At 33.1% G+C, this 12804-nt stretch overlaps 1 protein-coding gene across 1 annotated transcript in view; it reads left to right on the forward strand.

Annotated features, from left to right (window-relative positions):
* The first annotated feature begins 1022 nt into the window (after positions 1-1022).
* The window catches only part of LOC110019813 (long chain acyl-CoA synthetase 4-like), an 80361-nt gene continuing 68579 nt past the window's right edge, over positions 1023-12804 (forward strand). The window contains exons 1-8 of the mRNA XM_020717653.1: positions 1023-1413; positions 3091-3154; positions 3288-3377; positions 3939-3995; positions 4199-4247; positions 4517-4593; positions 5205-5244; positions 5327-5421. Coding sequence (XP_020573312.1) covers positions 1271-1413; positions 3091-3154; positions 3288-3377; positions 3939-3995; positions 4199-4247; positions 4517-4593; positions 5205-5244; positions 5327-5421 — 615 coding nt within the window. The 5' untranslated portion in view covers positions 1023-1270. The remainder of the gene's footprint in view (positions 1414-3090; positions 3155-3287; positions 3378-3938; positions 3996-4198; positions 4248-4516; positions 4594-5204; positions 5245-5326; positions 5422-12804) is intronic.

The raw sequence follows: 12804 nt of genomic DNA on the forward strand, positions 1-12804 counted from the left end.
TGAATGTGTATATGGTGATATGTGTGAAGGTAATGACACAAACCTTAGGAAGACTCTGGAAGCCTTGGTCATTCACACCCATACCTCACCCTACACACCATTACCTTCACACATATCACCATATACACATTCACGTCGATCATTCACCCCACATACATTCCACACTACCTTGATCATATGACCAAGACTTCCAGAGTCTTTCTTAGGTCTCAGAATCTTATAAAAACTCATTTTGAGCTTGAACATGTTGGTCCTAATCATCTCAAAAAAAGGCTGAGGACTTGTGACCACCAATGTGAGATTACACAAAAGAGTAAAGATGTGGCCAAAATTTATAAGTGAAGTGGTCATATCACTAGTCATATAGGATAGTCATTTGGGAAGTTCTATGACTAGATCCTAAGTTCTAAGAAAAAACTAGAGATTCCCAAAAATAAGGTCAACCACAACACGACTCAAGAAACGTCTTTATGAAGCATTGGGTCCCCTTTTGCCTCTGTCTCGAACACAGTTATGGACACTTAAAGCATCCATCCCCAGATTTGAGTTGCTTGGTCATGAGTCTTGATTATGACCGTGCAATATCAGGTACCGGGCCAACCAATTCTTTTGACTTTGCTATCTGTTGGTTGGTCTGATGAGTGCGGCCTATGTTAATCAACCATGCTTTGGTCTTAATCGCTCGGCTTTGGGGCTTGTTCGACCCTAGGTCAATCGCCCTTAGGTTTCAACCACCCATCACACTTCCTTGGCTCAATATTTGGTTATTGTCCTTTGGTGTCTCTACAAGCTTTCCAATCACCCTCTTTTTTTTTTTCAGGATCAATCGTTTCATAATTGTCTCAGAAGTTTATTTTTCTTTTTATGTACAATAATATATTGCATTCATGTTTGTAGAAATTAACTAATCGAATTTGCTAAGTATACTGATTTGCTGCTTCTTGTCTTCTTGCTAATATGTGAATGCATTAATATCTATGGAAAGGGAATATAGTACACCGCCTGTCAATTTAAATCCTTGAATTCCTGCCCATTTGAGTGCTTCAATACTCGTCAATTTTTTTCCGGTTGGGACAGCGAGAGAGCCAGCGAGAAAACAGAGGTGGTGTTAGAAGCATAAGAAAACACGGCGAAAGCTTCCAGCTTTGACCCCCTTCGAAGTCGGTGGTCTCCTCCTCCCAAAATTTTCGCTCCTTGTGAAATCTCTGTGATTTCTGAACTTCAAGAATATTAGAGAGAGGTCTTGAAGGGGGAGGAGAGAGAGAAAGAGATGAAATTTTTGGTGGAAGTAGAAAAGGGGAGGGTGGGAATGGGCGACGCGCCTTCCGTCGGGCCGGTTTATCGGAGCGTCTATGCTAAGGATGGGTTTCCGACCCCGGTCCCCGGCATGGAGAGCTGCTGGGATATTTTCCGGTGAGAATTCTATGAAATCTATATCATTTGAATTGACTTCTGGCATTCGGTTTTGTATTCTTTTTTTTTTTTTAAATTAAACTAGTTTTGCTATTGTTTCATTCTGTTGAATTGAGGAGAATTGGTATTCAAGAATTTATCTGGCTCTTTAAGGTCTGTATGGGTACAAGTAGGATTTAATAAATCCTGAACTCTAGGAGATACTTCATCTTTTTCAATCTCAACGGACTTTGTGTCACTTATGGCAACTGCTGGTGATCCATTATCAGGATTTAATTGATTTGAAAACAGTGCAGGAGCTCATGGAAATGATGATATATTTTGTGTGCATAATTTTCAGCCAACGAAGTAATTATTCTCTTTGCTTGTTTACTTTACAAAGAACAAAAAAATGGAAGTAATATTATATTTATTTAATTTATATTTTTAAAATATATGTCTCCTAAATACGCTTAGCCAAACTGGTCCTTGATGTATTAGAGTCTTCACCACTAATTAAATTGGACAACACACTAGTTCTTAAGAAATTTTATTTTTCCTGCCGGTATTATGGTGATTTGGATCTAAAATACTCGCAAATTAACAGAATTGAAACGGAACTTGTTTGATCCCACTGAAATTTTGGCATACATATAGCCCATTTCATTTCATTTCTTCCTGAGAAAGTTCTGAGCCTGGGTGGCGAACTCTCCCATTACTAGTTTCTCGACCAGCACCACTTTAGTCATCGAAGAGCGAGTTAATTCTCTTTTAATCTTGCACTTGTATTAAAACATGTTAAATCTCTAAATCTCAAAACATGCATAGAAACGGTAGGATTTAACCATCCCAAAAAGTCAAGTCTGATTTAGTCATATACTGCCTAAGTTTGGCTAGCAAGCATCTCCTTCATTTGGTTGGGGTTTCCTTGTTTTCTAAACCAATGAATTTATTTTCTGCTTTTTGATTTGTTTTGCTTTTATTGTTTTGTATACTGATGAATTTTATTTGGCTCTTTTGGTTGGTTGAGACTTTCCTTTTTTTATATAATGATGAATTTATTGGGTTCTGTAGTTTGTTTTGATGTACTTGGAAAACTATATAGATTTGAGGAAAGCAAAATCCGAAGTTACCATCAAAATCAATAAAATCAACTTTATTTTGTCCTTCCCTTTTTGTTTCTTGAATCTCAAGTGGAAAGTTTAAAGCGGTTTTGAAAGTAGTTTCATAGTTTTCAGTGAGGATTTTAGCAGAAATTCCCATCACATTAGCACATTTCTATTTTTATTAAAAGCAGACGACGATATTTCATTTTTGGCTCACAGAACAAGTGAAGTGAATTCATTTTTTCTTAAATCATGTTTTCTTTCTACAAGCAACCAAATATGCATTGGTGATTTCGATCCTTGTTGTTCAATGTAGAAAAGTGCATTGTCTTGATTAATTTCTAAAGTAATGAGCTAGATGGAAGATAAAGCAAGAGGTTGTTGATTGTTCCTTGCGTGGTTTAACATGTCTGGAAAAAATCCTGAGAAACAAAAGTTTGATAATGAAAAGAACTTTGTTTTTTATAATATGTACTCTAGAAAAGTTCATTTGTTTTGAATAATGTCTGATGCGTACAGCTAGCTGATAAAACCGCTTACTGTTTTGTTAAAGATTTGGCTACAGTTAATGATTATTCATGCTGTGTTGTAGCATGGCTGTGGAGAGAAATCCTGATAACCAAATGCTTGGGCATCGTGAGATCGTGAATGGGAAGGTTCATCTTACTTTTTCTCTTGTTTTGGAAATATTGTGATTGTTTTCTTCTATTATGCTTGTTGCATGGTTTAGTTTACTGGCTAATGATTTCTGATTGTAAGGCAATAAGTTTGCTTTGCCTTTACCTGTAGGCTGGTAAATATGTTTGGTTAACCTATAAACAAGTATATGATCTTGTGCTCAAAGTTGGTGCATCTCTTCGTGCCTGTGGGGTTATGAAGGTAAATTTCTTTCTCCTTCATGTTTTAAACCTTCTTCTCAGTGAGAATGTGATAATGTTGCTGTTCATTTCCCCTGTTCAATTTTCTTCCAAAATCAGAATATGAAAACTTCTAATGTTTAGCAAATACATAAAAGAAGTTCATAAGAATATTGGAATATGCACTATTGAACTTTTAGACAGGCCGAAGTTAACTTCTAATTATAACAATGGGTGAGGAATTAAATGAAATGAAAACTTGTGATTTCCTTTGACGCGTTTTTTGAAAATCAGCATCAAATTGCTACTGTTTTATTTGCGATCATATTTAACCAGAAAGGGGTTAGTTGTTTCCCTCCCTTCTTGTACAAATATATTTAATTTTATGTTTCTTTTGGATTCTGTTCTCCTTTTACTCTAAAATAGCTTATCTACCAGAGTCAATTTTCATTGTCTGAAGAGCGTATTTTTCTTCACCTATTCTTCCTGATATACTATTTTTAATTGAAAAAAATTAGTTTTTTTCCTTTCTTAGAGCAAATTTTTAAACTTAATGCTGGCTTTAAGATGCCTTTTCTTTCAGGGAGGCCGTTGTGGCATATACGGTTCCAATTGTCCTGAGTGGGTCATCAGTATGGAGGTATCCTGCTTCCTCATCATAACTTTTATTGTTCATGAAGCTACTGATTCACCCATCTTTTTTTACGTTTTACATTTGTTCAGAAGTTTTTTACTGATTTTGTATTTATTCCATTTGAATTTGCGAACATGAATGAAGTTATTCTGCATTGTTGTGATTTTACTATTTTACATTTCTATAATGCTTCATTTTGAACTTTGCAGGCTTGCAATGCTCTTGGCATATACTGTGTACCTTTATATGATACCCTTGGTATGTAATTTTTGTTATCTTGCTGAAATTGCAATAATCTACAAATTTATCGCCCATGGATTATCATATCCGAATGGTTTGCTGAAATTTTGTTCTCCTTTAATTATTGCTGATAATATGGTGCTTTTAATTTTCAGTCTAGAGCTCTGACCATTGTAGCTTTGGATATATGAAGTATTTTTACATATTTTTGTTTCTACTTTTATGAATATTTTTTTGTGAATCTCGCTGAATCTAATTCAGCTGGCTGTTCTTTTTTTCATCTTTAGGTGCTGGTGCGGTTGAATTTATTATATGTCATGCAGAAGTTGAGATTGTGTTTGTTGAAGAGAAAAAGATTGGGGAAGTATGTTACCAAACAATTTCTTTGTAAATTGTTTAAATATTGCTATTGGCTAATAAACTATAGAATTTGATCTAAATTACTATTTTAGGCTTTCTTCTGTACAAATATTTTGGATATAAATATGTGAAATTTGCAAGCTTATGTGGTTATTCATTTTCATGATTCTTTAAATGAAAAAGAATGATTTTAATTATCATAGCTTTGAAGTGAATGTCATCACAAGCTTGATCATGCTATGTTTTTATTTATCTGTGATTATTCTATTGTCCTTTCTTCCATTCTTTCTTTTATTAGTCAATTTGAAGACCAGTAAAATACTTGCTACTTGTTTGTATTGCGGTAAATGGAAATGCAGCATTTAGAAGATGTATTAGATTGGGCTTTCATTTTACTTAAAGCTCCCTTCAACATACATTAAATTGTAAAATACTAAGGGTATTGTATAATATGCCTTATTGCTAAATTTATCAACCTTTTTTTAATATATTAAAACTGTGCTGTTGTAAGTTGTTAGACTAGTGCCATCTTATTACATTAATTTCTCCGTGCAGTGAGAATTTACAAAACATTGCCTTTTAACCTTATTAATTCTTTCACTCCAACAATGGCAGGTGCTTAAAACGTTCCCTCATACGACAAAATTTTTGAAAAGTGAGTTGCAAGCGCTGCTTCTACTTCAAACCTATATTCGTGATAATAACTGATGTTATATTTTAATTTAAATATTTTACAGAGATTGTAAGTTTTGGGAATGTCACTCCTGTTCAAAGAGAAGCTGTTGTAAGTTCTGATTTGGCAATACATTCTTGGGATGAATTTTTGGGTCTGGTAAGTTTACTGGTTCACTGTTAAATTTTGTCATCATATGTTAATAATTCTTAAAAAATTGCTTATAATGCTTCACCTTCTACTGCTTTTACTTTTCAAATAGCATCGTTCTGGTGGTATTATGGGCTTTAGTCCGATAACAAGTATCAAATTTTGGAATAAAAAATGTGGAAGTGGCAACTTCGATGGTTATAATTATTTATCTTTCCTATATTACTTTTCTAAGCATCAGAATCTGATGTTATTAAGTAAGCCAGGCCAGTTAGTTGGATTTCTTTATCTGGCAATGCAAGTAATTTGTTTTGTCTCTGCAAAATTTATTTGTATTATCTAGCATAACTATGGTTTCATCCTTAAGGTGAGTTCACACTGCAGTTTTCTTGCTACGCTTATAACCTACTTTTTTTGAACGTCATAAATTTTATCTGTCAACATCATGTATTTGTAATATAACCTTACAGCTAGGCGTACTGATTATCAAGCTATGACAACATGATGTGGTGTTTTTAAACTTTATGTGGTTTAATAAGTTGAGGTGTTGTATTTATTGTTGTAATCCTTAGTTCTCGATGTATGAATGCCTGAATTTTGTTTTGTTTTGTCCTTTGAATAAAAATTTAGTCAAGGGAAATGGCCGAGGACCCAGAGAGAAGGAGAAAAGGAGGGAGGGTGAGAGGAGGGAGGGTGAGAGGAGTTCCATCTATTTCATTCAACTAATGATATTTCATCCTAGCCCTGACCTTACCTTTATAAACAAATAAAGCAACTGGGAAATTCAGGAGATAATAAATCTTAACTAAATTAAAAAATAAATTGTTTCAAATATTCCCTAAATTCGAATCTCTAAAATAGAAAAATAGCTAATTAATTGCATTATTGTTATTGAATGTTAGTTTCTGATTTTGAAATTAGGATGTTATAGAAGTAAATTGGAAGATTTAAATACGAAAGAATTGAATTTTGGGCAGGCATGTAAATCCCTTTGTTTTAATATCAAAATATAGTTATGCGCACAATCAATAATTTTTGCAACAAAGTCATAATATGCATGCATGGGTAATGATATGAAATTTAATGACTTACTAGTTTAATGACCCATACACCAGTTCAAAGAATGATTATTCAATGAAATTTTTGACAGATTTGTTGTACGTCAATTTCGTCATAGGTAATAATAAATTCCAGTTTCTTAGACTGTCTGCTATCAACGACACCTTATCGCAAACTTCGTAGAGTTCTTATACCACTTTTGTTTGTCTGATGGTGAAAGGCAGCTGAAAAATTTAGGCTTTTCCCAAAAGTCTTCCATGAGATTTTTTTAGAAATACGTAATGAACCTTGCATCTTTTTCTTTAAAGTCACGTGGGATGTATTAACTTTCTCAGAATGGAGAATGAAAAATGTCATTTTAGAACATTACGACAACTTGGTAGAAAGAAGAGAATTTTTGTTATACTCCGTTGATTGAACACAATTTCTATATATAAGCAAACATGAAGAACATAAAAAGGTAGACATTTAGGCGGAGAATTTTCTCAATTATGAGGATACATTACAATAATAAACCATCCTTTCAATCTTGCACATTTCTATGATAACATCTTTCCACTTCAATGATTTACATGATAACACTTCCCATAGCGCATATATATTAATGAGTTCTTTTTTGTTATAAAAATTAGAAAAAATGAAGAGGTCCCAAAGCCTTAGTTAAGATATTAATTAATTGTTCTTCACTAGACATGTGTTAAGTGATGATTCTCTTACAGGTTTTCATCCCTTAATAATTTACAATCCACTTTAATATGTTTAATTCTTTTATGGAAGATATGATGACTTGCACTGTAGATAATTGCTTATTTATCATAGTTAAGAATTAAAGGCTGTGTTATAGGGAATTTGAATTCTTCTACAAGGGTTTTAGTTCACATGAGATAGCATCCTGACCTTTTATTCACCTTAACCTTAGAGCTAGCTACAATAATCTGCTTAATGACACATTGTTTTCACTTACCATGAAAAAGCATCTTGAAGTAAATTTTCTATCATCAACAGATTCAACGTAGGAATAATCTTCAATTCATAAATGTTTTTTGATAGAATAGACCATTTCTTGGAGACTTCTTGATATATTTTAAAATTCATAGGATTGTATCCCAATGTTTTTTTTTTTGTTTGAGCTAGTGCTTCTTGTCACACCAACAATATATTTAAATAAGTTTGTAAATTATACGCTGATAATGAGAAGCATCTTCCAAGTTTTCTTCATTCTCAGATGATTGCTAAGTATTCATGGAAGAGTCAACTTGTTTGTACCCTAGAAAACTAGTTTTTTGAGCTTTGTAGCTTGTTTGCTTTAAGAGAGATGATATTCTTTCTCTCTATACTACATAAACTCAATGCCAATCAAGTAATTTGGATGCCTCAGATCTTAAGTGACAAATGTCTTCTAATGATACTATTTTATTCCTTGGTGTTCGAAGCATCATCTCAAATGAGAAGAATATCATTGATGTTCGCAGTGATGCTCATTCTAGCAAAGGAAGAGTAGAAAATAAAGATAAAATCAGTCATGCTACTTTGAAGATTTGTATAAGTAAAAATTTTGGAATGCTTACCAAACCAACCGCGAAAGCATTTATTTTAATCTATGTATTACTTTTCAAAGCTTACTTTTGCCTCTGAGTAACATACATTATTGCTCAATATAATTGATTTAGTGTGAAAATAATTCGTGACATCTATTATTGAGTGATTTTACAAAGAGAATAAGCCAAACATAACTAACTTTCATGATGGGACATTCAGATTAGTTGATAACATGGACATATGTATAGTCTTTTGCACCAATTATACTTTGTAAATATGAACTCCAAAAATTTTCGCCTAACTAATCCAAGGGAGCTCTTTTCGACTCCAATTTTCAGAAGATAGACTACGTTGTAAATACGGCCACCAAAAAAGTTTACCCTTGTTGTGCAAGGCTTTATGAACTAGTTCCAGTTTTCTCATAGATGCAAGATTTATGGTTAATTATCCCTTCTGGTGATTTGAGAGAATTTTTGATTAAATTTAGTTAGTGGAGGACAAATATTTAACTTATAGCTTCATTTTGATTTTAAGAAGAGGATTTTATCGTCGACGACTTAGAGGGGATGATGGGGGAATGATGATATACCCAATCATTTTATTATGGTTCAATCTTCAGAAATTGTTGTGGACCTCGATTGTCAAAAGAAATAGTAGACCCAATTTGATTGAAAGATTTTAGTCAGTAGTTATGAGTTGAGTCATCTAGAAGGACATTGTAGCATGGGAGGGATAATTGACCGATAGAATAATTTTAAGTTTATTAGGATCAAAGGGCTTCATGAGCCATCGAGTGCACTCTATAATTCATCATATTAGAGATTTGGCTTTCAGAAAATTTATAGGTTCTAGCTATAATCATATTTAATGTGCCATTTTATTTCAAACCCTCATTTAGGGGAACCCTATCATAATTATACTTTTTATGGCCATGGGCTTAGAAAATTCTAAAAGCCCGACCATCCTAAAAAAGAGTAAAAATGAAATGAGAATGAAGATGTGGGAAGTTTACTGTGTTGTACTGGCCAAATTTTCAGAAAATAGATAAGATAGTAGATAAGACACTACCTATTTTACCCTCATTTTGCGTTAACTTTAGGATCTAGGGATCAAGGTTTTCCATATACGCAAGCCTTTGTGGTTAATTATCCCTCTCAATAATGGGGAACACTTTCAATGAAGGTTAGTAATTAAACACTAAGTATTCAGACTTAGCATATAGTAACAATAAATTTAAAATTTAAAATTTATGAAAATTTTTATCATGAGCTTAAAGCGGATGATTGTGGAAACAATGACGAACCCCATCAAAATCTCATGGTTCCATCATTTCGAACTCTCACAATCCTTAGTCTATTTATTCAGAGGAGGTAGTCGATCCAACATAACAAACGAATCATTGTTAACAATCATTGGTTGTTTCGTCCTAAGGAACCTAATAGACCTGAGGTGAATATTTATTTATAGTGACTAATCTAAATTGATCTTAGCTTACAGAGGGCTTTATGCTTATCAAATATATTTTATAATTCATAACTCAAATTGGCAGAATACCATTGGAGAACATACTGGTTGCAACCGTGACCGTTTTATAGTAGAGTCTATTGACTAAATCACTTGATGGAGCTTATTGACCTAATAACCCGGTTACAAGGTTCTGGTTGTAACCATTTTTTGTGGAATCTATTGGCCAAACCATACAACTAGAAGACTCGAGCCACATCCTTATCCTTATTTACATAAGATTATTTTGAATATAAATTTAGTGGTATGGTTGATATAATATTAAATTTGTGAGCTTAAGTCGATCTTAAATTTGTCCACCTCGACATACGGTTGTGGATGGTGAATGAATTTTTCTTAATTTTTAATGATATATTTCTTTTAGATATTTTGAATTTTATAAATTTTAAATCTTACTTTTATCTATATACCCTTCAGATAACATGTAAAATGAATATGCTCATCATCGGAGAATTTGATCTTTTAATTTAAACCTTGTTGATTATGTCCTGTTTACAGAAGAACATGTTCAAATTATAAATATCATTTGAGTTTTGAAAGTTGACTTTAAATTTTAATTTTGAAAATAGATGCCTTCGGTTGAGATTCCTGTCAACACTATCATCATAAAAAAAAAAAAAAATTATTACTTAAATATCATTAAAAGTATAGTTTTATCGATTTTAGTCCTCATGAGGAGGAAGATCATAATAACATATTTTGAGCTTAATGTTGTCAACTCCGATCCAAATTGAGAGGAGGATCAAATTGGATGGAGGTGGGTCTTTCGATCTTGTTCTATAGGCAAAACAATCCACTTAAAACCATCCATAATTTTAATATTTTTTCAACTTGATATTTTAAAATGAAAATTTTTTAATACTTTGTACATGTTTCTCAATCAAAATTTGATTTTAGTTTAAATGCATAATTAGCCCGCACAACATTCTCAAACACATCTATTTAATCATTTACGGTGCTCTTATTAGTAATTTAAACTTATTAGTTTGAGTTAATTTTTGAATAATTTTGCATACATTTTAGAGCGAATTTGATTTGAGCTTAAGCATATATTTAACTTGTGCAACATTCTCAGGCACATAGATTTAGGAACTTAGGGCGATTGTTGAAGCACATGTGGGTTTTTTAAAGCTTATTAGTTTAGATTGACTTTAAGGGACTATTATTATATGCACTGGTGTGTTTTCATTTAAATTTGTGCAAATATTTTTATTTTAAACATGTGGTTCCTCCTTCTGTCCGCTCGTGTAAAGGAGATTGTGGATCTGGTGTTGTAAAGACACGAATTAGAAACAAATTTATGGTTTTTTAAATCAAATTTTAATTTAGATTCCTTTGTTAGATGTTCTTTTTAAATTGTGTTTACTTAGGCGGTGTGGTTTGTCCTTATTTGCTTATTTAATTAAGTGGGCCCTATATGATATCTTTTTTTTATCTAGAAATAAAAGGTCAATATCGGTTCTTTTATTTGTTTCTGAATTCAATTTTCATTATTCATAAGTTTACTCAAGTGTGAGGAGATTTTGCTAGTGTTTTAAGAGTGGCATTACAAATTTTAAGTAAATTTGTTTATTATTTTCTTAGTCACTCTTTAATTTCTTAAATTCTTAGAATTATTTTTAGAGTTTTAGAAATTTCATTTAAGCATATGAGTTTTATCAAGCAATCTTTAAGTCCTTATTAGATTCATCGAAGCATAGTGTGAGTATTATTAAGCAATTTTTAAGTCCTGATTAGATTCAATTTAAGCCTTGTTTAGATCCAATGAAGTCCTGGTTTATTTTGAGATTCAATAGCATCTCAGCATCGTCCATGTTTAGGGGTTTGCCTTGGACAGCTAAAGCCTTCCTACTATCCTAAAAAGCATGCATAATCATCTTTAAACAATGTGGCAAAACCCACGACATTTGAAAAATGTGCATGGGGATTCATGTACCTGCATAAAAATAAGACATGTAGTCATTTTTGCCGCGTCTATACGACGCGGATGGGTCTTTAACCCCCCATGCTTAAAAGAAACCTGCATGGGACCTGAGATACTTGCATAAAAGAATTCATAATATAAATATTAGATAGGTTTTTCTTGTTATGTCAAGATGACACAAGGAGTACTATAGCTTAACAAAGTTGCTACTTCCAATAAGAGATGTAGGCTTAAAATCTTCCAATAAGAGTTTGTCATGCGAGCTATGTAGGGTAGTGTGAGTGGAGGTTTGAATTCGATTCTGTTTCTGGAAGGGACGAAGAAGGGTGGTTGCTACTGTTGGTCGTGAGATGCAAATGGTAAGAAACGAAGTGGGGAGAGAGAGTATGATACGTGGGGAAGAAGTGAGGAGGCTCAATTGAGCTACAGTTGGAAGTGTTTTTCTGGTTGATGGAGACCAGCTGGTGCATTTTCTGATTTAGTTCTAGTAAATTAAGATCATTTTTTAGAAAATAAGCCCAAGTCTTTCTAGGTCCACCACTGCCTGTCTTAACACAAGTTGAATCTAAAACATCTACTCTCCTAATCGGATCATAAGATGGTCGAAGTTTAATGTGACCAAACCATCTAAGCAACTTTCTCTAATTTTGTCCGTCACAGGAGCTACCCCAACCCTATCACGAATATATTCATTTCGCATTTTGTCTCTAAGTGTAAAGCCACTCATCCACCTAATCATTCTCATCTCGGCAACACTTAACTTATTATTATGCTTCTCTTTTAAAGGCCAACATTCAGCGCCATAGAGCATTGTAGGTCTCACCACCGTCTTATAAAATTTTCCTTTCAGTCTAAGCGGTACTTTTCTATCACACAAAAGGCTCAAAGATTTATCCACTTCAACCAACCAACTTGAATTCTACTATTAACATCCCCATCTATATCACCATCACTTTGAACAACGGACCCAAGATATCTAAATCATTCACACTTTTTAATAATTTGATCACCCAAAGTGACACTTCTGTCGCTAGAGCTACTACTACTAAAATTACATTCCATGTATTCAGTTTTAGTTCTACTTAAATGAAGGCCTTTATACTCCAATGTAGACCTCCATAATTCAAGTTTTTCCTGGGCTTTTTCTCTCGTTTTACCACGAGAATGATATCATCAGCAAAAAGCATACACCAAGGTACATCCTCCTGTAGATGTCCAGTAAGACCATCCATAACTAAAGCAAAAAGATATGGGCTTAAAGTCGATCCCTGATGTAATCCAACAAAAATAGGAAAATATTTGATCAATCCTTCTTCAGTTTGAACACAAGTAACAACTCTAGTACA

Source organism: Phalaenopsis equestris, unplaced genomic scaffold, assembly GCF_001263595.1.
Source record: "Phalaenopsis equestris unplaced genomic scaffold, ASM126359v1 Scaffold000080, whole genome shotgun sequence".
Classification (NCBI taxonomy): Eukaryota; Viridiplantae; Streptophyta; class Magnoliopsida; order Asparagales; family Orchidaceae; genus Phalaenopsis; species Phalaenopsis equestris.